Here is a 24,603-nt window from a genome sequence, read left to right on the forward strand (position 1 = left end):
TCCCTCCTCTTACCTGTGTGGCTTTCCTCCTGTCGCTGTGGTTCATCTCCATCTCTCAAGTTTCCTTCAGCATCTTCATTTGTGGCCTTTCCCAAAGGGAACCCCTGGAATTCCCCAGCTGTTTCTTCTACAATAGCGGAGATGGGGACCACGGAGGTGAAACAAGCCGGAGAAAAACAACAAACTTACTCTGTGTAGAAAATAGTTCTCTATGTAATCCACAAAATGCAATTTCTGAACAGTGAATAATAATTTAATGGTGCAGAAAGAAGATCATCCTAAGCACGACACAACCACTGTCCAAAAAGTAAGTCACATTTCAACTGTAGTCCAACGAATGATAAAAGATCCAGTCCAATTTTGTTTCTTCAAGGGGCGGTCTTTCATATTCATAGGTTCAGTGGAGCAGAGGTGCCATAATTTATTTCCTGGCTTCCCAAGTTTCTATTTTGTTATAATTCATTTTTCTGGAACACCACGGCCAATTACAATCCGTCTACATTTGGTTGGATTGTAATTGGAAGCGGTGTTCCAGAAAAAAGAAGTTTTCAGAAGGCCCCTTGCAGCTTTCTGTTCTCTGCTCAGAAACCATGGCGGATGGGGGCACCTCCTGAGGCCCATAGAATTGGACTCCCTGGCCCAAAACTTGGGGAGGTTCTTGAGGGGAGGCACCAGCAGCTGTGCCACAAATCTGATGCCCCTTCCTCAAAATAACAGCCGCATCAAAGTTCCAGATACCCCAAGATTGTTTCTCCATTACAGCCTATGGGGCAATGACTGTAAGGCTCCCCCCGGGCTACAATGGAGCCAGGGGAAAATAATTCTGTTGCACACCCCAATTATGCTTTTCAGTATGATTTGTAAACTGCCTTGAGGGGGAATTGGGATATAAATAGCTGAATAAACAAGTAGATTGGCAGGCTGATAACATTTAAGCAACTTCCTGTTTGTTAGGTTAGGCAGGGTTCCAACAGGGATTGTTCCTCCTCTGTTACACTTGACCTGTGATGCTGGTTGTCATATTTCACTTTTAAACAACAACAAAGTAGATTCCAAGAGGTTCTCTGCCCAGAGTGCTAGTATGTTTTCTAAGGCTCAGCACAGGACAGGTCTACTAATACAGTGGACTGGAGTAGGTAGACCTGTTCCCCAGAGGCCAGGTCTACCAACATAGTGGAAAGGGACAGGAAGACCTGGTCTTAGGAGGAGGAGGGGAAGGAGGAGGAGACTGGATTTATACCCTTCCTTCTCTGAAGGAATCTCAGAGGAGCTAACAGTCTTCTTTCTCTTCCCCTCCGCACAAAAGACACCCCGTGAGATAGGTTTTCTCCCTTTCTCACAATACAAGAACTTGTGGGCATTCAATGAAATTGCTGAGCAGTCAGGTTAAAATGGATAAAAGACTTCTTCACCCAAAGGGTGATTAACATGTGGAATTCACTTCCACAGGAGGTGGTGGCGGCTACAAGCATAGCCAGCTTCAAGAGGGGATTGGATAAAAATATGGAGCAGAGGTCCATCAGCCACAGTGTGTTGGACTGGATGGGCCATTGGCCTGATCTAACATGGCTTCTTTTATGTTCTTATGTGGGTTTGAGAGGGCTCAGACAGAAACTGCTCTCGAGCAGAACAGTTCTGATAGAGTTATGACTGACCCAATGTCACTCCTGAAGTTGCATGTGGAAAAGTGGGAATCGAACCGAGTTCTCCCACGTAAGAATCCACGCGCTCAACCGCTACACCAAACTTGGCAAGTGTGCACCCTTGGCACCTAAAAAAGATCCTTACCCAGAAAGGCCACGCTCCCATAGTTCTCCTTCATGACTTCCCTATAGAGAGCTTTTTGGCCCGGATCTAGAAGGGCCCACTCGGCCAAGGTGAAATACACGGCCACATCCTCAAAGGAAAAGGGACACTGAAAAAAAAAATCAGATTCTGTCATTCCAGGCCGAGACTACCTTCTCCACAGGGGCATTCTGGGAGGACGCAGGATGTAGTGTTTGGTATATGTGAAGAAAACGGGGTTCAGAGCCTCCCTCTCCTCTGTCAGCAGGACCAAAAACCTCCTTGAGAAAGGAGGGGGGACCTGACTATCTCCATTCTTCCCCCCATACCTGGACCAGAGGGGGAGCAACCGTTTCCACTCCTCTGCAAAGGTGACGGCTCGACAATGTCTCTTCACTGCCTGCAAGGGAGACAACAAGGAAAGGATGAATTGGTCGCTTTTTTAAATTCTGTCTCACACATCCCTGTTCCCGGGGTTGTCACACCTGGTCTTCTTTACACTCAAGAAAATTTGTAATGATGTGATTTTAGTGCATCAGCCAAGGCTCTGGAAACTAGAGTATTACCAACAGAGTTCCAGGGTGTCTGCTAATGCTCTGACTTCACATTCAAGCATCTGGATCAGGGGTGGCCAAACTTGCTTAATGTGAGAGCCACACAGAATAAACATCAAATGTTTCACAGCTGCAAGACAGGAATATCAGGCGTGTGAGAGCCACAAGGAAGGAAATAGATGGGAAGAGGGAGGGAGAGGTGGAAAGAAAGCAACTTTAAAGGCATTCTCCAAGCCGCCAGCAAATGCCTTCTAGAAGCTGGCCAACAGGGTAGTGAAGGCTTTGAGAGCCACGCAACATGCATGAAAGATCCACACGTGGCTCCTGAGCCACAGTCTGGCCACCCCAGATCTGGATGGAGAAGACATCGACATGGCATCACCCCCAGCCCACACTCCATCCTCAAATGTCATGGCATCCCAAGTCCACTATCCTCTTTCTGACAGATGCCCCTGGAAAGCCTTGTAACAAAACCAAATCATGGCCCCAACAATGGGGCTCCAGAGGGATGCTGCCCCAGAACATCATGGGATGTGTGTTTGTAAATCGTGGTCAAGTCCCAGGTGAAGAAAAGACTAAGAGTCCACCAGTTTCTTAAAGACTAACAATTTTTTTGGAAGAGTACGAGCTTTCGTGAGTCACTGATCACTATTTCAGATCACAGTGTGAGACGCAGCTGTCTTATCGTGAACCCACAGGTATTCAAGGCCAGAGGTGGGATGTCCTTGCCTGCCTCTGCAGAGCAGCCCTCAACTTCTTTGGTGGTCTCCCCTGCAAGAACCCACTAGGGCTGGCCCTGCTTGGCTTCTGAGATCTGATGAGACAGGGCTCACCTCGGCCACCCAGGTCAGCAGAACATGGAGCCTCCATTTATTCACCATGACTAAGGGCTGCACCCAGATTTCTCTTCCTGTTATTTTGGGAGCCATTTTGAGACCCTCCAAAGAAAGGAAGGTGAGAGACGAAAATTTTAATTAATGTCAAATAGGGTGGAACTGCCTTCCAGGAGTCTGTCTACTCCCCCTTAAATTGGGGTGGCCGTCCTTACATCCTCTGGCACTACGTCAAGCCTGTGGAGTCTGCAAAAATATTCTGTCCTATCTTGAACCTTCAGCTCAACAATCTGACTAATTACACCAATCCCATCTGGGGAATGGACACCCTTACCTCTTGAGAGGGCTTCTCCGGCATGTTCCTGGGCCTGCGCCCTCTGACCTTTCTCTGATGGAGGACCTCCTTCTTCCTCAGAGAACTTCGCTTCCATCTTCATGGATCGTCCCCACATCTGAAACAACAGCAAGGGAGGCAGGTAAGAAGGAATGGAACAGGTGGAGGAGATGGATCCTGACCTACTCCCAGTCTCCTTATTCCTGCATCCAGCATCAGAGCTGCTTCATCCACAGGGGCAAGAATCAAAATTGGGTTTTCTTCCCGGCTTAGTGAAAAATCTAGAGGTAGAAATATCCAAGAAAAGATGGGAACAACACACTGAGGAATTTTAGATAGTGAAGGGAAAGCTGCACTGAGAGCAACTGAGAGAAACTAATCATCAGAAGTAGATGGGATATCAGTACACTCATTTATTTGAAGTTCTAGAAAAAAGGGGCCCTCAAGAACATGCTAACAAATATGGAAAAGAAAGCAATGGCCCACAAATTGGGAATGCTCAATTGATACTCCAATTCCAACAAAAGGAGACGTAAGAGAAGCCATGTTGGATCAGGCCAATGGTCCATCCAAGAAATTGAGAAGATGGTGATTGAATGAAGATTTGCTACAGAATAAAGAAACAGTGACATGCCTAGAAAATGAAACTAAAGCTTTTTTCCAAGTGAATGACAAAGAAGATATTGACTTTCAGACGGTCTGGGATGCTTATAAAGCAGTAATGAGAGGAGTGTTGATTACTTTAAATAATAAAGATAAGAAAATGAAAGAAAAACAGTTGTTGGACATTCAAAATGAAATAAAGAAAAAGGAAGGGGAATTGAGAAAAAGTCCAGGAAAAAAGAAAATTTTAAGGGAAATTACAAGATTACAAACTCAATTGAGACATTTGTTAAATAAAGAAGTGGAATGGAGTTTGAAAAGACTTCAGCAGAAATCCTTTGAAGGAGCAAATAAACCGGGAAAGTATTTGGCTTGGCAATTGAAGAAAAAGAGAGAAAATAGAGTTATTAACAGAATTGTGGTAGATGGAAGAGAAGTGGTTACTCAAGAGGGAATAAAAAGAGAATTTTTTAAATACTATGCCAAATTGTTTAAAGGTGTTAAAATAAAGAAAGAGAAGATGGATGAGTATTTACAAAAGATAAAAATAGAGCCCTTAACTGAAAATATGAGGAAAATTTTGAATGATCCTATTGAAAAAAAAAACTTGAAGTAGCAATCAACGCAATGAAAAATGGGAAAGCACCTGGACCAGATGGATATACAGCTAAATATTTTAAAATTTTTAAAGATGAATTAATACCAAAACTGCAGAAGTTGATGAATATGATAAGAATAAGAGGGAATATACCAAACACATGGAAAGAAGCTGTTATTTTGTTGATACCCAAGGAAGATAGAGATGTCACGAACGTAAAAAATTATAGACCTATTTCACTATTAAATATTGACTATAAAATATTTAAAAGAATTTTGGCAGAACGGCTTAAACAACATTTGATAAACTTTATAAAGGAGGATCAAGCAGGGTTTCTTCCCAAAAGACAAATAAGAGACAATATTAGAACTGTTGTAAATATTGTAGAATATTATGAAAGACATCCAGAAAAAGAAGTAGCATTATTCTTTGCGGATGCAGAGAAAGCATTTGACAATTTAAACTGGGACTTTATGTTTGCAGTAATGGAAAAAATGGAGCTGGGAGAAAATTTTATAAGAATGATAAAAGCAATATACTCTGAACAAAATGCAAGGTTGTGTATAAATGCAGACCTTACAGAAGGTATGAAAGTCAGCAAAGGTACCAGATAAGGCTGTCCGCTTTCACCATTGTTGTTTATAATGGTTCTTGAAATATTACTGATGCATATCCAAGAGGAAAAAGAGATAGGGCGTTTTCCCACAGAGCTTACCGCGGAGCGACATCCCTCTTCACCAGCGTCTGCGCAGATTTCCCACCAACTGCTCCGCAGAACCAGGAAGTGCCGGGCCTTTTGCATCGCAAATGTAAACCGCTAAAAACCAATTTACGTTAGCGATGCAAAAGCCACGGCTCTTCCTGGTTCTGTGGAGCAGTTGGTGGGAAATCCGTGCAGACGCTGCGCGGTGAAGAGGGACATCGCTCCGCAGTAAGCTCTGTGGGAAAACGCCCATAGAAGGTCTAAGAAAAAAAGGATTTACTTACAAATACAGAGCTTTTGATGATGATATAATGTTTATAAATGAAAACCCCATACAAGTTACACCTTTGTTGTTAGCTAAAATACAAGAATATGGGGAGTTGGTGGGACTTTGTATTAATAGAGAAAAATCAAAAATTCTGTGTAAAAATATGCAGATGATTAAGCAACAAGAACTACAGAGACTAATGGGATGTGAAGTCACTTCTAAGGTAAAGTACCTAAGGATAGAGATTACAATGAAAAATATTGACTTGTTTAAAAATAACTATGAGAAGTTATGGTATAAAATGGATGAAGACATGCTAAAATGGAACAAGCTTAATTTGTCATTGCTGGGTAGAATAGCTGCAATTTAAATGAATATCTTACCAAGAATAATGTATTTGTTTCAAACTATTCCTATTGTGAAGGAGGGCAAACAATTTGATAAACGGCGAAGGAAAATCTCAGAATTTGTGTGGGCTGGGAAGAAACCAAGGATTAAAATGAAAATTTTGACTGATGCAAAAGAGAGAGGCGGATTTCAACTACCAGACTTAAAATTATATCATGAAGCAGTTTGTTTAGTGTGGATGAAAGAATGGATAACGTTGTTAAATAAAAAACTTTTGGCGCTGGAAGGTCACGGAAATAAATTTGGCTGGCACGCGTATTTGTATTATGGAAAAAAGAAGATGGACGGTTTTCTCTCTCACCATTATATAAGAAGTAATCTACTAAATATATGGATGAAATACAAGAAATACGGAGATGAGAGAAGACCGTTATGGATAGTACCAGCTGAAGTAATAAAAATAACGGCTGAGATAGGTGAAGAAAAGTGGTTGTCATATAATCAATTATTAAAAATACAAAGGGGCAAAATAGAACTGAAAACTGCTGAAGAGTTGAATCATAAATATGATTGGTTTCAAATGCAACAAATAAAGAGCTTGGTGGAGAATGATATTAAAACTGAAGGAATAAGGAAAGAGCAAACAGAAATGGAAAAAGTTCTGCTTGGAGACAATGATAAATTAATTTCAAAAGTATATAAATTACTTCTACAATGGTCTACAGAAGATGAAGTAGTGAAATCTCAAATGATCAAATGGGCAATTAATGTAAATAAAGAAATACAGATGGAAACTTGGGAATATTTGTGGAAGAACTCTATGAAACTTTCAACATGTCAAAGTATTAAAGAAAACTGCTTTAAGATGATGTATAGATGGTATATGACTCCTAAAAAATTAGCAAAGATGAATAACAAGATGCCAGACAGATGTTGGAAATGTAAAAAGCATGAAGGTTCTTTCTACCCTATGTGATGGACTTGTGAAAGAGCAAAACAGTATTGGCAAATGATTCAACAAGAAATTTCTAGGATATTGGGATATGAAGTAATGAAAGTTGCAGAGACTTTCTTTTTGGGATTACAAATGGAAAAATTTCCAAAAGAAGATAGAACTTTAATCTGGTACTTGCTTTCAGCTGCTAGGACATTGTATGCGCAGTTGTGGAAGCAAGAAAAAATACCAGAGAAATGGGATTGGATTATAAAAGTTATGACATGGAGTGAAATGGACAAATTAACAAGAATATTAAGAGACTATGATTTAGAAGTTTTTCAGACGGAGTGGAAAAAGTTTAGAAGATATATAGAAAAAGAGTGGAAAATAAAAGGACATTGGACAATTTTTGATAATAATTAAGCTTTAAAAAGAAGAATATAAATTTTTGTTTTAATAGTTAAGAGTACCTTTAGTATTTTTTTTAAAGTAAATAACACTGGCGGGGGTCAAGTAACGGGGGGAGGGGTGGGTGGAAAGTAATATATGGGGTAGATAAAAGAAACTTTTAAAGATGTAAGATATAGATTTATTACCATATGTTACTAATAAAAATTGTTTTACAAAAAAAAAAAAAGATAAGCCATGTTGGATCAGGCCAATGGTCCATCCAGTCCAATACTCTGTGTCACACTGTGGATAAAAAAACCAAGTGCCATCAGGAGGTCCATCAGTGAGGCTAGAAGCCCTCCCACTGTGACCCCCCGCCAAGCAACAAGAGGCATCAAAGACAGCAGCAACTACTGGACCTTCCCATTCATTTCTTGTGGCATCAATGAGATGCTTATAATGTTACAGCAAAGTCTGTTACCATTTGTGGAACGAGAAATGCCAGATGTTCAGGCTGGATTCAGAAAAGGCAAAAGCACTGGAGATAAGATAGCAAATATATGTTGGTTTTTGAAGCATACAAGTGAATCTCAGACGAAAATCAGCCTGCGTTCTATACATTGCACCAAAGCTTTTGACTGTGTGATGTTAGGGAAACTGCTCTCAAAATGAGATTGGGGAATTAGATGGAGAGACAGTTGTCCCAATAGGAATCTTTTATTATCTGTGTATACCAGGCTCAACCGTTTAGAGAGTCAATGCTCAATAAGAGACTCTAATTTAGTAAAAATCAATTGTAATTTATTTAGAATAATATTTCTTTCATACAAGGTGAAAATACAAAACACTCACACATTCACACAGGTCTAGGAAATATAGATAGATCAATAGGGGAACATATATGGATAAACAGACAGGGTAATATTTACCATCGTAGTCTTCCAGGAAGGTTTCCAATGGCGACTTAAGAGGACAGGGGAAATGGACCCAACACTGTGGCCAGAATTGGGGATGGATCTAGACAGCGGGTAATAGGGGTTGCTGAATAGAAAGCACACATGAGTGGAGTTGGGTCAGAGGTTAAATAGGCTTCCTCAGACCCTTAGGGACTGGGAGGTCCAAGGGAGGAGAGATGGGAGGTTCAAGAAGGCTGGACATTCCTTACTGACACCTAATTGGATGCCTGCTTTGGCCAATGAACTTCACCTTAGTCCAGTGAACCTGGAAATTTCCAAGCTGCAATGCTGCTTGTGTTGGCCCCAGGGTACTTAGACTGGAGTAAGAATGGGAATGGCTGGATACTTAAGTTTAAATGGGATTAACTAGGAGGGTGACAATAGGTAATCAAATGCTGGCCTAGGTACCACCCGGGTTAGACAAAAGACTTGATAAAGACAGGAGATGTCCTTCCTCTTTCTCATCTTCTGCTGGGCAAGATTTATTGTTCTGGTATTGCTGAGCAATTAGGATCAACAGTTGAGCTATTAATCCATTCTTAAAACAGATGGGTTGCTTGCAGGCTCAGGGTGTGTACGTGTGACTTTCCCACTAAGAAGGAATGAGTTCAGCCTGGCAGGGTAAGCTTGGGTCAGGAAAGCAAGCTGGATTCTGCTGTTGTTAGCTCTAGGTCCATGGAGCCAGGCTGGAAACATGGTGGCTTCTTCCACTGCAGTGGCCAAGACTGGGCACACAAGGAGCAGCTGGAGCATGTCTGTAGTTCTGGCTACCACTCTTCAGAGATGTAGAATGCAAAGCTGCCATATAAGCCTTAGAAAGTGTAAGCAAAGTCCACTTCTTAGAGCAGATGTGTGAGAGTCAAATCTCCAGGCACCCTGGCAACCATGCTGGTGATCATGATGTTCACATGTATGAAAAGTAGGGGGCTTTTCCTCACAGTTCCCCCCCTCAAGACCTATGTCACCATCTGGTGGCGAGGTCTTGCAATAACACAATGTCCATATCTGTAGTTGACAGGCGGCGAGTCCACGTAGCTTCAGGGGTCTACCGGGGTGTACCGTCTATCTAAAAAGGTTGGAGCCACTATCTAAACTATTCAAAAATCAATTTGGAAAAATATCCCAATAGGCCAAAGGTTCCTTCCTTTGAATACTACGATGCAGGGGTAACAGGCATTGGCAACATTGTAGGGCATACAGTATTAAAACACAGGGTTACAATCATTGAAATAAAAGTTGAGTTCATAAAATCATTACTGCTATTTAAACCAGATAAGTAATAAGAATTGATCTATAAATCACACACAATCATGACAATACTTGATTAGGAAAACACACAGGTACATTAGAGTTCATGGTTACAAGTGAATCCATATCTTAATCTTGAGTCTTCTTTTCTTCTTCTCCCCCCCCCTTGATAAGCTTCTTATACTGGGGTTTGAAGGGGATCTTCTTCCATGTACCTATTGGGTATGTGAAAGTCCTAGTGGAGGGTGAACTGAAGAGTCTTCCCACCCCCCCTAGCACCCAGCGAAATCTGTCTTTATTGTTGCTAAAAGGGAATTCTTCCTGTAACCCAGCATGGACTTGGCAATGGTGCTTTTCTGCCTGTATCACCGATGGTCCATAGAGCAACGGTGGGCTTTGAGGAAAGAACCAAAAAGGAACCAAAAACATTCACACATGACAACATGGGGGATGATTCTGTACCAGAGTAGGGAGCAGTGACAGCAGATCAAAAATGCATACATTCAACCATGAAGAAAGGAGTTTCAAAAAGATATTAGTGAAGTGTCCTCCTGTCCAGAGTGTGGTGACCAGTGAGCTTTTACGTCACAAGCTTACATATGTCATGTTAGGGGCCTGCATTGGGCAGGTTTGCCTATTACATTAATCATTCAGGACTTTAGGAGGCTTTTTCCTTGTCAAGGAAGGAAAGTAACATACACAATTCAGAAAACACAACCCCAAATATACTTTGTTGCAGCATAAAACTTAAAATAAAACATTGTGCGCAAGCTTGGAGCTCCAGGAAAATGACCATAGTTTGGGGCGTCCCCCATATGATGAAACTAGTTCCACAAAGAAGAGACAAAAGAAAACCTTTGCTATAGCTTTGGAATATAATAAATTGTCAAAACAATATAAAAACTTCAAAAACAAAAACTGAGGCCTCAATAGAACAATGCTAGCTAGCTTTATATGAGAGGGATCATACCCAAAATGGCAGGTGAGCTAGAGCAGAGAAATTAAAAACCTGGACATTAGTGAGCTGATCAGGTCCCACTACATCCAGTTTTTCTCTGGGCTAGTTCAGCTAAAACGATCTTGGTATGGGGGTCTCACATGTGAGCACAGATTTCAACAAAAGCTTAACAAAACCAGAACTCTGAAAAGCAACATAATGGTTACACATACATCAAACAATTCTTAACAGGACTATCAACAATTAGAACTACTGAGCATGCATTAGACTTGACTTGCAGGTCCAGATTCCCTGCACATCTATATTGAAAGAAAAGATGAGCAAACTTAACAAAACAAATCCTAGAAATCAAATTATGGTTAATTCACCTTGACAAACACACTAAAACAATTCATAAAAAGAGAAAAGATGTGGCAAGGCATCTGTGGTACCAAGAGAAAATGCGGAGTAGTTGCAAGGACAAGTCAAAAGAAAGACTTGAAGCACGAAAGCATATCCCTTGACGAAGAAACCTTTTATGGAGTAAAAGGCAAAACTAAGATGATGGCACAATGCTCCAGGTTTAAGGCTTGTGCCAGAGAACGATTTTCCTCTGTGCATACACAGAGTGCAAAGAAGGTGTTGCTGGAAGGCAACATGCTGTCAGGAATACCAAGTAGACCAACATTTGAACATGATACAACAAGACTTGAATTGGGGAGCATTAATAGGCTCAGCCAACTGGTTATAGATGCAGAAATAACACAAAAGGACATTTAGTAGCAAGAAGAAAATCATGATCAGAAATGAACCCTGAGGAATCTGCATTAAGAATCTAACAGGTTATTGCTCATTTCCTTGAGAACATGGAAAATAGAAAAGGGTTTTCACTCAGAAAGAGTCTAGTTCTAACAAAATATACAGTAGGTGGAGGCAGAACCATTCAGTGGTCATTATATTGCTTAAGACCAAACAAAGATACTGAGCCCACAAGTTGGGGCCTCTTAAGAACATGTGGATACCTCTTTCCACAGGCAGACTGGATTAAACTAAAATTAAAACTCAAGATTCACCAAATAGCAAAAAGGGAAGATTGATGATGCAAATGGCATTCAGAGAGAAAATGAAGATATCAATAGTTGAAGTACATTTGAGGAATCCAGATTTCTAATGGAAACCAAGAGCTTTCAGGAATTCTGCCAACAACCAGAGTATTAGTCCTTGAGGCTTAAGAGAGAAAAAGCACAGGGAGAGGGTAATTTTACCCCAAGGAAGTGTACAGATGTCCTACACTTCTTGTAGGAACCAAAATTTGTGAGATAAAATTTTCTGAGCTCCAATGCCCAGCAAAGGGCCCACAGATTGCAAAGCAAAGCACTGGGAATGCCCAATAGACTTTGAGGAGCAATTTCTTAAAAGTGTTTCCCTTAAAATCAAAGCTACAAAATCTAAGTATAGGAGAGATTGGTACCAGTCACTAGAAAAATATTTTTAAGACTTAAAAGGTACAGCAAAAATAACAGAAAGAAAGCTTCTAATCTAGGAGAACTCCTAGTATTAGGGCAGTTTACAGGCAGGGGATTTTCTCTAGCAGAGAAGGATTGGCTGTAAGTAGAGCTGTGGGATGCCAGCTCCAGGCTGGAGATTCCTGAAATTTTGAATCAAATTTGAAAATCACAAGGCATGCAGTCCATTTCCTTGGACACTCTTTTCCTCCAGAGGCACTAGCCTCAATGTACTGGGGAAAAGGCTATGATTTTGGGAGAGACCTCCAGGTCTCACCTGGAGACTGGCAACTTTACAAAAACACAGTAGTATGCACATCTTCCACCCAGGTATTCTCTGGCTGGGAAGAGGCTGTCTCTGTGAGAGACTGCAATATAAAAAAAAAGTTTGGTAATGAAAAACTTTTGAAATTATATCTTTTTAGACCCAAAATCAGAAGATGAGAATTCAAAATAGCACAAAAAAAATACCTCAACTGTATTTCCACCCCCCCTAGATGAAGAAGGCCGGGAGGGTTTTAACAGACAAACCAAAATTCCTTCCCTCTTGGGTAAAGTGAGGGCTTAGCTTTAACAAAAGGCTAAAACAGACACAATGGATTTGGCCAGTACTCTTATCTAATCCTGATAAATTTTTACAAAGAAAGGTGGAGGAGGAGAATAATGAGCTTTCTGCCTAGGTGGGGCTCAAAATTGTAACTCTTTTCCAGTTTCTTTGACTCAAGCTGAATTTGGCTGATTTTATTTTCAAGAGGGTCTGCAGGAGATTTGCCAATCAGTACTACATTAGTTGTTGCTGCTCTTGCAGCTGGAGGTTCTCCTTTCTGTACTTTCAGATTTAAATGACAGACTTGCCCATTTGAGGTTAGCTGTCTTGTGTTGCTGTGACCTTTGAGAAGGAGAGGCAACACTTCTTACAAGACAATGAGGCTCTCTCTCTCAAAGACACTGAGTTGCTTGTACCTTAAGGAGACCTGAGATAAACAAAAATTTAATTTCTCAGGGCAATGCATTTAAAATTCTATTCCTTTGCCTTAGTTACTTATCAAGTCTTTACTGCTACAGATTTCCATTGAGCAAGAGGGAGAACAATTAGCATTTCTTCCTGATGGCAGGAGTGCTGAGCATTTGCAATACTTTAGCCAGCTCTATTTGGGCCAATCTGCAGGCACTCTGTACAAGCTCAGAGGCTATACCATTTAGAATTCATAGAACTGAGGCAATAAATATTTTCTGACTTTATAAGCGAGAGAGAGAAAGATGAACTTGGGAGTTTCACAGATTTTCATTCAGCCAATTTGAAAGTTAAAACAGTTTCTTACATCTTGCTCTGAAAGCTTTGAATTAACAAAAACTAGTTCAGTCTCTTTCTCAGGTGCTTGATGCTGGCATCTTTAAAGGGTTAAACTAAATACATACTACATCAAGCTCCCATTACCCTGCAGAGAAAACTAACTCTGCAGGCTGGAACCCTTGCTGGGATTCCAGGAGATCTCCAGGCCTCACCTGGAGAAATGGCCTGGTCTAATTGTAGTCCAAGTCATTGCTTGTATGTTTTCTTATTTAGTCAAGGGAAAAGGCGCCCTTGTTACCTTTAAACCTAATAAAGCCAGATCTCTCTGTTTTAAGAGACATTCAAGTCTAGGAGTTAGATTTTCCTTTGGGTGGGGGGAGGTTCAGAGACAAAGGAACCTTGCCTGCCCATGTGGGATTACCATTCTCTGAGTTCCACAGAATTCTGGCTTTCAAATTCCCCAAATGGGATGAGCTAAAGACAGAAAATTTCTGGCGTAAAGGGCTGAGGCTTGCTCATGTAGGAGTGTCTGGAGCAAGTCCTTGCAAAAAGGAATACCTTGTGCCATAATTGTGGAACTCTGCATAGGCTCAGAGACCACATTTCCTTCATGATTCTGGGGTAAGAGAACTGAAATAGGGACTGTTTTCTCATTTTCATGGGGGAAAGAAGTCTGGGGCTGCACAGCTGGGTTTGCCCCGCCATATTTCCTTTTATCCTGCACTTCCAGAATTTCCAGTCTCCTCTCTGTGGCCCTGCAAGATTCCAGGACATGTTGCAGGAGACTGGCAGTTTCCTTTTCTTTCCTAGCTTCTAACCTTTTCTGAAGTTCCAGATTTTTCTCAGCAAGCTGTTGGGTTTCTAAATCTTTTTCCTGAGTAGGATTTGTAAGTTTCCCTACCCCTTCCTTATTAGGGAAATTTTCCAAAGCAGTAGCTTTGGGGAAGCTATCTCCATTTTCTGCAAACCCTGTGGCATTGGGAGCCATGTGCCCTGGTGGCTTCATGGCTTCTGAAAGTGCAGCAAGTAGCACATGTGTGGGCTGCTTATCAAACTGCCTCATGTCTGCTCCAGTGGCTCTAAGCTGGGACCAAGCTGCCATTCTGACTTTGTCTCGAGGGGTCCGCTGAGGCCAGGGTTGCCCAGAGGCTGACTGCGTCTGCCTAGGAGCATAAGCCTGCTTGTGAAGGGGAACCTTTGGGGCAAGCTGGGGATGGCAAGAAGAGCTGGAACCAAGGCCATTGTTTTGGAACTTCCAGTTCTGGCTCTCTTTTCCATGCCCACCCTGCTCTTGATTATATTGTGCCTGAGTGAGCTGTGTTTCTAAAACAGCAACTCTTTGTTCAGAGACTTGGGCATGCTTTAAAGCATTCTCCAGTCTCCATTTGACCTCATGGAGAGAGTGGGTTAAATTTGCTATCTCCTTCTCATGAGCACTTAATCTAGCTGTGTAGTCTTCATGAACTATTTCCCTTTTTGCATAGTCAGCTTTCATTCTACTCTCTCTTTCCATAAAATTGCCAACTCTGTCAAGATTAGCCTCTAGATCTTTCCAGGTGGTGTTTACCAGGGCTGTTATGCCATAGCACCTCAAGGTGGGTATATTGAGACCTCTGATCACATCGGATATGAAATTTTGATTCTCATAATCTGGTTCCCCATTGTCTTTGGGTGATACTACCTTAGCTGCTTCTGCTAGGAATTTCTTCCTTATTAGATAGCTCACTGGACGCTCATCATGACCTTGTAAGGTCTGATGGTAGAGATCTTTTATATCCTCTCCATCCCAGGTGGCAAATAGTACCTCAGCCATCCATTCTAAGATGGTGGCATTAGACAGGTTCAGGCGATACATTACATTTCTTACTTTGTCTAGTTCAGGGCCTGAGGCGCATAATCTCAGCACATGGTTTAATTCAGTTAAGGAGGCTTCTTTGTAGTGAATTCTAGCGCTGGCCATCCACAACACTGAGGTGTCTATGTTATAGGGGCCAAGGAAGCTGGTAGCCATTTTAATGTCCTCTGCTCCCCAAGATCTGGTTTCCTTCACTACTTTTACAGATTCAGCTCCATTCTGTTTTCTGGCTGTGGTCTTTTTAGTGACCACAGGACGGACTGGGGCTGACCTGCTTTTATTTCCTTCTACCACCTCTTCATCCTCGCTTTCCTCGTCCGAAAAAGCATAAAGGGTGGATGGAGAGACAGTCGCTATAAGAGCGTTTTTACGGTCTAGCTTTTGATGCAGCAAGGCAATCTCCTTTTTACATGCCTCATGATTGGCTGCTTCTCTGTTTTTTCGGATCTTTTCTGTAACAATTTCAACGGCATGTTGCAACTTACTATTTCTGTCTTTTGTTTGTTCCAGCTCTTTGTCCAATGCTTTTAACTGCACTTGGGCCTTTTTCAGAGCGGACATGGTGTCTTGATGCACTAAGTTTAAGGTGTGTTTCTCTGCCTTAATCTCCTCTATGGTTCGACTTGCATGTTGCCAGTCGAGGTCCGAGCAATTGTTTTCCGCCGCCAGTCTATTTACCTCTGCGGCATGTTTTCTATGCAATTCTGCTTTTTCAGCCTCATGGGTCTGGAGTATGAGTTCCTTTTCCGCTGTATGCTTCCGGAACTCATCCTCCAGCACCTCTGCATGTCTTTTAAGAATTTCCTCTAATTCTTGCTCCTTTTCCTCTATCTGCTGATCCTTCTGGGTTAGCTGTTCCTTGAGTTGTTTAATCAAGGTTGAGCTATCCCGCAAGGCTTCAAACAAGCCCCATGTGGCAAAAAGATCTCTCTTGCCGGTGCTAATTGTTTTATTGCTGCAACCCTCCTCAAAAATGTCTCTAAAGGACTGAAGGGGATCAGAGCCTTGGTTAAAGATTCCCCTGTTCCAGGGGTTGTCTCCTTTCTTTATCAGCCACTTGTCCAATTTGGGGATCTCTTCCTTTTGGGCTAGAATATCCATTGTGGCGTGTGGGGATTTCTCTCTTAAGTTCTAACTTTACTTGCAGGGCTGATTTTCCTGCACTGTTAGGTGCCTAACCACAGGCCACCCAAATTAACTGATGCAGGAGCTTTCCCTGGGACTTTTCCTGCTTATTGGGGAGCAAAGAACTTGCAGGACACCTCTGTGTGTCTCACAAGTAAAGGAGAGAGTTGCAGGACCTTCCTTAGTTCTCTGCAACACTAACAAATGTTTGTGGCATGGGCTTATGGCCTTGCACACATTGTTGAGCTCCTCAGGAGGACTTTTCTCTAGCCTCTGCCTCCAAACAAATCAAAAGTTTTAAAAGTCTCAGAGCCTGAGCTTTTCCTCTGTTGGCCCTAAGCAAAAGGGAAATTTTTCGGCTGGGAAGATTGCCTATCTCCTCAGACCCGGGACAAATTTTTAACCCTAAAGGAGAGCTTCTTGCTCCTTCCACTAAATTCTCTTAAAGGCACAGCCAAGTGAAAGAACTAGCAGCATATTTCCAGATGCTTCCTGGCTCCTATGTGCTATTTTACACCTGGGCTGGCAACTTTACTTATGTTCCCTTTTTTTGTTTTGCCTACTGCCAATCTCTGATTGCGCTTCGGCTTGGGTTTAGGGGGCAGTGAGCCAATCCTATGATTGCGTCTCGGCCAGAAAAGGGAGCCACGAGCCGACCCAACGATCGCGTCTCGGGCGAAATTTTAGGCAACGAGCCGACCCAACGATCGCGTCTCGGCCAGAAAAGGGAGCCACGAGCCGACCCAACGATCGCGTCTCGGGCGAAAGGGAGCCACGAGCCGACCCAACGGTCGCGTCTTCGGGCAAAAGGGAGCCACGAGCCGACCCAACGATCGCGTCTCGGGCAAAAGGGAGCCACGAGCCGACCCAACGGTCGCGTCTTCGGGCAAACAAAATAAAAAGTTGCCCAGCAGTCAGATTGCAGCGGTCCTACGACCCACCTGCCTTCTTGACTGTCGGGTGCGTTAGACTAGCCTTGGCCTAGACTCGTGTAAGGACTTGGGTGTGTGTGTGCAAGTGTCTGAGTGTGTATGTAGTGTGTGTGCACTACGCTCTAAAGAAAAGGGAGAAGGGAAGGGTGCTCTATCCAGATCTTAACAGCTCTGACCTATCCTGACATTCCCTCCCACGATAGACGCGTTTAGAAAGGCCTCGGGACGGCGGCCAGGCTTCACGGGACTTCCCCCTTGCGTTCTATCGGGCTCAGTCCTCTTTCGAGGGGTCTGGCCTCCTAGGGGCGGCTGAGAAGTCCAACGCTGAATGATAGAAATGGGAGTAGCCCAACCCACAATTATATAGAGATGCTCGCTAGAGCCGTTCACACAGAACTCATTCACTCAATCACTCACACAATAGCCTCCCTAGCAAGACTGTTTGAACGGTGCAACCCTACGTCTGTCTGTATGAAGACACGCGTGTCGACTCGCGTGTGTTCCTACAAACAGGATAATGCCAACGCTTTCTCCACCAATTTCTGTTAGGGAAACTGCTCTCAAAATGAGATTGGGGAATTAGATGGAGAGACAGTTGTCCCAATAGGAATCTTTTATTATCTGTGTATACCAGGCTCAACCGTTCAGAGAGTCAATGCTCAATAAGAGACTCTAATTTAGTAAAAATCAATTGTAATTTATTTAGAATAATATTTCTTTCATACAAGGTAAAAATACAAAACACTCACACATTCACACAGGTCTAGGAAATATAGATAGATCAATAGGGGAACATATATGGATAAACAGACAGGGTAATATTTACCATCGTAGTCTTCCAGGAAGGTTTCCAATGGCGACTTAAGAGGACAGGGGAAATGGACCCAACACTGTGGCCAGAATTGGGGATGGATCTAGACAGCGGGTAATAGGGGTTGCTGAATAGAAAGCACACATGAGTGGAGTTGGGTCAGAGGTTAAATAGGCTTCCTCAGACCCTTAGGGACTGGGAGGTCCAAGGGAGGAGAGATGGGAGGTTCAAGAAGGCTGGACATTCCTTACTGACACCTAATTGGATGCCTGCTTTGGCCAATGAACTTCACCTTAGTCCAGTGAACCTGGAAATTTCCAAGCTGCAATGCTGCTTGTGTTGGCCCCAGGGTACTTAGACTGGAGTAAGAATGGGAATGGCTGGATACTTAAGTTTAAATGGGATTAACTAGGAGGGTGACAATAGGTAATCAAATGCTGGCCTAGGTACCACCCGGGTTAGACAAAAGACTTGATAAAGACAGGAGATGTCCTTCCTCTTTCTCATCTTCTGCTGGGCAAGATTTATTGTTCTGGTATTGCTGAGCAATTAGGATCAACAGTTGAGCTATTAATCCATTCTTAAAACAGATGGGTTGCTTGCAGGCTCAGGGTGTGTACGTGTGACTTTCCCACTAAGAAGGAATGAGTTCAGCCTGGCAGGGTAAGCTTGGGTCAGGAAAGCAAGCTGGATTCTGCTGTTGTTAGCTCTAGGTCCATGGAGCCAGGCTGGAAACATGGTGGCTTCTTCCACTGCAGTGGCCAAGACTGGGCACACAAGGAGCAGCTGGAGCATGTCTGTAGTTCTGGCTACCACTCTTCAGAGATGTAGAATGCAAAGCTGCCATATAAGCCTTAGAAAGTGTAAGCAAAGTCCACTTCTTAGAGCAGATGTGTGAGAGTCAAATCTCCAGGCACCCTGGCAACCATGCTGGTGATCATGATGTTCACATGTATGAAAAGTAGGGGGCTTTTCCTCACAGTGAGTCATGAAAAACTATGGCTGGGTGTGCCACAACATCTGATTGCTTTGAGGAGCAACCTGTGGTCTGTTCAAGAAGCCACTTTTAGGACAGAATATGGAGGAACAGAATGGTTCCCACAGTGGCAAAATTGCAAATATCCGACAGGAAGCCTTAGCATAAGATCATTAATTGAAACGAATGAATGAAAGCCCCTCACCTGCTCTGCCTGACTCAGGAGGAAACCTTCAGCCAGGGCCACCGCCTGGGAACTGGTCTCCGGCCCACATCCTCTGACCCAGCACTGCATTTCCTGGGGCAGGAGAGTCAGGAACTGCTCCAGGATCACCAGATCCAGGATCTGCTGCTTGGTGTGTCTCTCCGGCTTCAGCCAGAGGTTGCAAAGTCCATGGAGCTGCTTGCAAACTTCCCTGGGCCCAGCAGCCTCCTGGTAACAGAACTGCCGGAAGCATTGGCTGCGTTCATCTGTGGCCATAGTGTCCTGAGCCAAAATCTCTGGCACAGCTCTTTCTCCAAATTCGACACCTCTCCCTCCTTGGATGGGACAGGGACTTTTCCTCGATCTCTTCCCAGTTTCAGGACTTTCTGGGTCATCTTCTTTCATCTCCTTCCTTCTCTTGGATTGCTTCTGCCTGTGGAAAGACACTCTTGTTCACTTGCCTATGAAGAGGGAGAGAGAGAAATATTAAAAAGAGCAGAAAGAAAACTCAAGAGACTGGAGTTATATCACCGACCCTGGTAAAGAGACATCTAAGTGTTTCAGGGTTGCCTTGATGTTGTACTTTGTGGATCAGGATTAATTTCACTGTTTAATGTTATATTAAGTATTAAGCTTTTAAACAGGTATTTATTTGGTCCTTCTGTATTTGGCTTTTTAAAAATCTGCTGTGGATGTTATGAGCTTGGCCTCCAGTTTCTGGGACCAGTCTGTCCAGTGGGTTCATGTCAAGGTGAACTGGAACGCAGAACAAAGTGACTGCAAGGGCTGGGCAGGAGCTCTGCCTGAGCAGCCAGCAGAAGGGATGGGAGGGAGAGGCCTCAGCTGGTCACAGGTCAAGGCACAGGGGCTGCTGGGGGAAGCAGGAGGAGGCAGTGAGGGGGCAGAGGTCCTTCCTGGCCGGTTAGGAAAGCAGATGTCTTGAAGGGCGTTATGTTCCTCTCTGTTGATGGGGTTCAGCTCAGCGTTGCCGACTTAGTTAAGAGTGTCAGCATTATACCAGACCCAACGTTATTGCTGGAGATGCAAGTTCATGCAGTTGCAAAACAGGCTTCCTCCCAAAATGGCCCCTTCCCTTGATACAGCTGATCTGGCCACCAGGATCCCTGCCATGGTGACGCCGCCGGAGACTAGACTAGACGCCCTGGACACTGGTCTCCCCACAAAACCAATTCAGAATCTCCAGCCGGTGCAGAGCAACCAGGGCTGAGATATTCTTGGGAGCGAGAGGGAGCTCTGCAGTCGCTCCACCGGCCGGCATGGACACCTCCCCTCACCATTATGCCCCCCCCCCACACACACACTTTGGTCTGCCGGAAGAGGGGTCAGGAAGAACATAAGAACATAAGAGAAGCCATGTTGGATCAGGCCAACGGCCCATCCAGTCCAACACTCTGTGTCACACAGTGGCAAAAATTTTTATATACACACATACACTGTGGCTAATAGCCACTGATGGACCTGTGTTCCATATTTTTATCTAAACCCTTCTTGAAGGTGGCTATACTTGTGGCTGCCACCACCTCCTGTGGCAGTGAATTCCACATGTTAATCACCCTTTGGGTGAAGAAGCACTTCCTTTTATCCGTTTTAACCTGTCTGCTCAGCAATTTCATCGAATGCCCACGAGTTCTTGTATTGTGAGAAAGGGAGAAAAGTACTTCTTTCTCTACTTTCTCCATCCCATGCATTATCTTGTAAACCTCTATCATGTCACCCCGCAGTCGACGTTTCTCCAAGCTAAAGAGTCCCAAGCGTTTCAACCTTTCTTCATAGGGAAAGTGCTCCAGCCCTTTAATCATTCTTATTGCCCTTCTCTGGACTTTCTCCAATGCTATAATATCCTTTTTGAGGTGCGGCGACCAGAACTGCACACAGTACTCCAAATGAGACCGCACCATTGATTTATACAGGGGCATTATGATACTGGCTGATTTGTTTTCAATTCCCTTCCTAATAATTCCCAGCATGGCATTGGCCTTTTTTATTGCAAACGCACACTGTCTTGACATTTTCAGTGAGTTATCTACCATGACCCCAAGATCTCTCTCTTGGTCAGTCTCTGCCAGTTCACACCCCATCAACTTGTATTTGTAGCTGGGATTCTTGGCCCCAATGTGCATTACTTTGCACTTGGCCACATTGAACCGCATCTGCCACGTTGATGCCCACTCACCCAGCCTCAACAGATCCCTTTGGAGTTCCTCACAATCCTCTCTGGTTCTCACCACCCTGAACAATTTAGTGTCATCCGCAAACTTGGCCACTTCACTGCTCACTCCCAACTCTAAATCATTTATGAACAAGTTAAAGAGCATGGGACCCAGTACCGAGCCCTGCGGCACCCCACTGCTTACTGTCCTCCACTGCGAAGACTGCCCATTTATACTCACTCTCTGCTTCCTATTACTCAGCCAGTTTTTGATCCACAAGAGGACCTGTCCTTTTACTCCATGACTCTCAAGCTTTCTAAGGAGCCTTTGATGAGGAACTTTATCAAAAGCTTTCTGGAAGTCAAGGTAAACAACATCTATTGGGTCTCCTTTGTCCACATGTTTGTTCACCCCCTCAAAGAAATGTAACAGGTTAGTGAGGCAAGATCTTCCCTTGCAGAACCCATGCTGAGTCTTCCTCAATAACCCGTGTTCATCAATGTGCCTACTCATTCTGTCCTTGATAATGGTTTCTACCAACTTTCCCGGTATTGAAGTCAGACTGACTGGCCTGTAATTTCCTGGGTCTCCTCTGGAACCTTTTTTAAAGATGGGGGTGACATTTGCTACCTTCCAGTCCTCAGGAATGGAGGCAGATTTCAATGAAAGATTACAGATTTTTGTTAGAAGATCCACAAGTTCAACTTTGAGTTCTTTCAAAACTCTCGGATGTATGCCATCCGGACCCGGTGACTTATTAGTTTTTAATTTGTCTATCAGTTGTAGGACCTCCTCTTTTGTCACCTCAATCTGACTCAGGTCTTTCAATACCCCTTCCAAAATTAGCGGTTCTGGGGCGGGCAAAAAGTTCTCATCTTCCACAGTGAAGACGGAGGCAAAAAATTCATTTAGCTTCTCAGCCATTTCCCTATCCTCCTTCAGTAATCCTTTTACCCCATGGTCATCCAAGGGCCCCACTGCCTCCCTGGCTGGTTACCTACTTCTAATATATTTGAAGAAAGTTTTATTGTTGGTCTTTATGTTTTTTGCAATATGCTCCTCAAAGTCCCTTTTTGCCTGCCTGATCACAGTCTTGCATTTGATTTGCCACAGCCTGTGTTCCCTTTTACTAATCTCACTTGGACTGGTTTTCCACCGCTTAAAGGAGTCCTTCTTACCTTTTACAGCTTCCATTACTTTGTTTGTTAACCACGCAGGCCTTTTCTTATGCCTGTTTGTGCCTTTCCTAACTTGTGGTATGTATTTTATCTGAACTTCTAGGATTATAGTTTTAAATAGCATCCAAGCTTCCCCAAGGGTTTTGACCGTATATACCTTTCCTTTCAGTTTCTTCCTCACATGCCTCCTCATCTCAGTGTACTTACCCCTTTTAAAGTTAAACGTGGTTGTGGCGGTCTTTTTGGACAACTCCCTATTTATACAAACGGTGAAATCAATAACATTATGGTCACTGCTCCCAAGTGGCGCAATCACTTTTACATCTCTCACCAAGTCTTGGGCACCCCCAAGGGGTGCAAGGACCCAAGGGGGTGCACCCCCCTCTCGTGGCTTTCTGCAAATGAAGCCAAACTGAATGATTCAAGAGGGCTTTTCTAAGCCAGCCACAGGGCAGTGCTGGACAAAAAGGTTCACACAAAGTGACTTGGCTGCATCCTCAAGGAACTGGGTCTCAATCACTGTGTTGAGCTTTGCAGTAAGTTGGTTCCTACTCCGCCTTTCGTGGGTCGCGTTAACAGCTTTGCTTTCCTTCAACCCCGTTTTCAGACTTCTGGTCGGTCCTCCTACCCAAATTCTATTGCAGTTTATTGAAACTACTGATCGTGTGACGTCCCATTCAAGGGCGGACTAGAATTAAAGGAAACAAGGAAGATCATGCAAATCCTCCCCCCTCGGGAAAGCGCAGACGGGAGAAAGCACCGGCCGAAAGGCGAAGTCTTTGGGCAGCCCGCTCCCCCTCCCGGCACGAAGGAGTCTTCCTCCCCCGGGATCCCGCCTGGGCCTCCCTTCGACCTCCCCGGCGGAGAATTTCATTCCCCTTTGCAAAGTCAGTTCCCGCGGGCGCTAACAGACGAAAATACAAATCAGAAAATCGCCTTTTAAAAGTATTAAGCGCCCCGCCACAGGATTGCAGCAGGTCTGGACTAGAAATGGACTGCAAGGACTTACTCGAGAGCGAAGCTTCCCGGGCTCCGGCTGCAGCCGCTGCTGTTGCGCCCCCCAAGCCCTCCCTGCTCCCTTTCCCCCGATTCAAATGCAAATCCTTCCCTCTTGCTCGGCCTCTCTAGCAAACGGCTCGGCTGCCTTAACCCTGGCGGCGCTGCAGGCAAAGGAAAGGAAGGAAGGAGAGGCTTTTCCTGCCCTCCCCGTCGGGAGCAGCGCCCGGGAGACCTTGCTGGACGGGACGGGACTTCAGCCCGGCTGCGGCAGCCAGAGGCGCCCCGTGCAGCTCAGTGGGATTCCTCTGGAGTAACTCCCCGCCCAGGGCTGCGCTCCCTCCCGGGGAAACCCCTCCCCCAGGCTGCTCAGGCCTCTCCAAAAGCCGGGGTGCGTTTCTGGGTGTGAGTGGGCTGCCTTCCTCCGAGGGAAGGGGCTCGAAGATGGCCTGGGCAACCTGTGTTCCTGCCCATCTCCCAAGCCCCTTCCCCTCGCGGTTTCCCCTTGCAGGCGCTGTGGGACAAGACTTATAGGAACTAGGCACCTTTGGGGGGGGGGGGGCAAGTGGTGGGCACCCACTGGCACTGAAATGCCTTGGATGGCTGCCGTGTTCCCCTACAGGTTTCTCAGCCTTGTGGTTCGTGGAGTCAGATTTGTATCTATTTCTCCCTGGGCATCGGGGCTGCCTGTCCTGTTTGCAGACAGCCGAAGGGCCTTGTTGGCATTTGATGGCATATACCGGGGTGGCCAAACTTGCTTAGCGTGAGAGCCACATAGAATAAACATCCAATGTTTGAGAGCCACAAGACAGGAATATCAAGGTGTTTGAGAGCCACAAGGAAGGAAGTAGATGGGAAGCGGGAGGGAGAGGTGGAAAGAAAGTGACTTTAAATGCATTCTCCTTCTAGAAGCTGGCCAACAGGGTAGTGGGGGCTTTGAGAGCCACACAATATATATGAAAGAACCACATGTGGCTCCTGAACCACAGTTTGGCCACCCCTGACATATACTATGCTAGAAGATGAGCAAGTGAATGAGCCGGAGATGCTGTAGTTGGTGT

General features: G+C 44.3%; 1 protein-coding gene across 1 annotated transcript in view; it reads right to left on the reverse strand.

Annotated features, from left to right (window-relative positions):
• The window catches only part of LOC132571056 (zinc finger protein 135-like), a 33,557-nt gene extending 9,510 nt beyond the window's left edge, over positions 1-24,047 (reverse strand). The window contains exons 1-6 of the mRNA XM_060237693.1: positions 23,556-24,047; positions 19,198-19,658; positions 3,507-3,624; positions 2,115-2,185; positions 1,789-1,915; positions 14-127 (exon numbers count right to left, since the gene is read on the reverse strand). Coding sequence (XP_060093676.1) covers positions 14-127; positions 1,789-1,915; positions 2,115-2,185; positions 3,507-3,624; positions 19,198-19,602 — 835 coding nt within the window. The 5' untranslated portion in view covers positions 19,603-19,658; positions 23,556-24,047. The remainder of the gene's footprint in view (positions 1-13; positions 128-1,788; positions 1,916-2,114; positions 2,186-3,506; positions 3,625-19,197; positions 19,659-23,555) is intronic.
• Positions 24,048-24,603: the final 556 nt, after the last annotated feature.

The sequence above is a fragment of the Heteronotia binoei genome, chromosome 5, assembly GCF_032191835.1.
Source record: "Heteronotia binoei isolate CCM8104 ecotype False Entrance Well chromosome 5, APGP_CSIRO_Hbin_v1, whole genome shotgun sequence".
In the NCBI taxonomy this organism is placed as follows: Eukaryota; Metazoa; Chordata; class Lepidosauria; order Squamata; family Gekkonidae; genus Heteronotia; species Heteronotia binoei.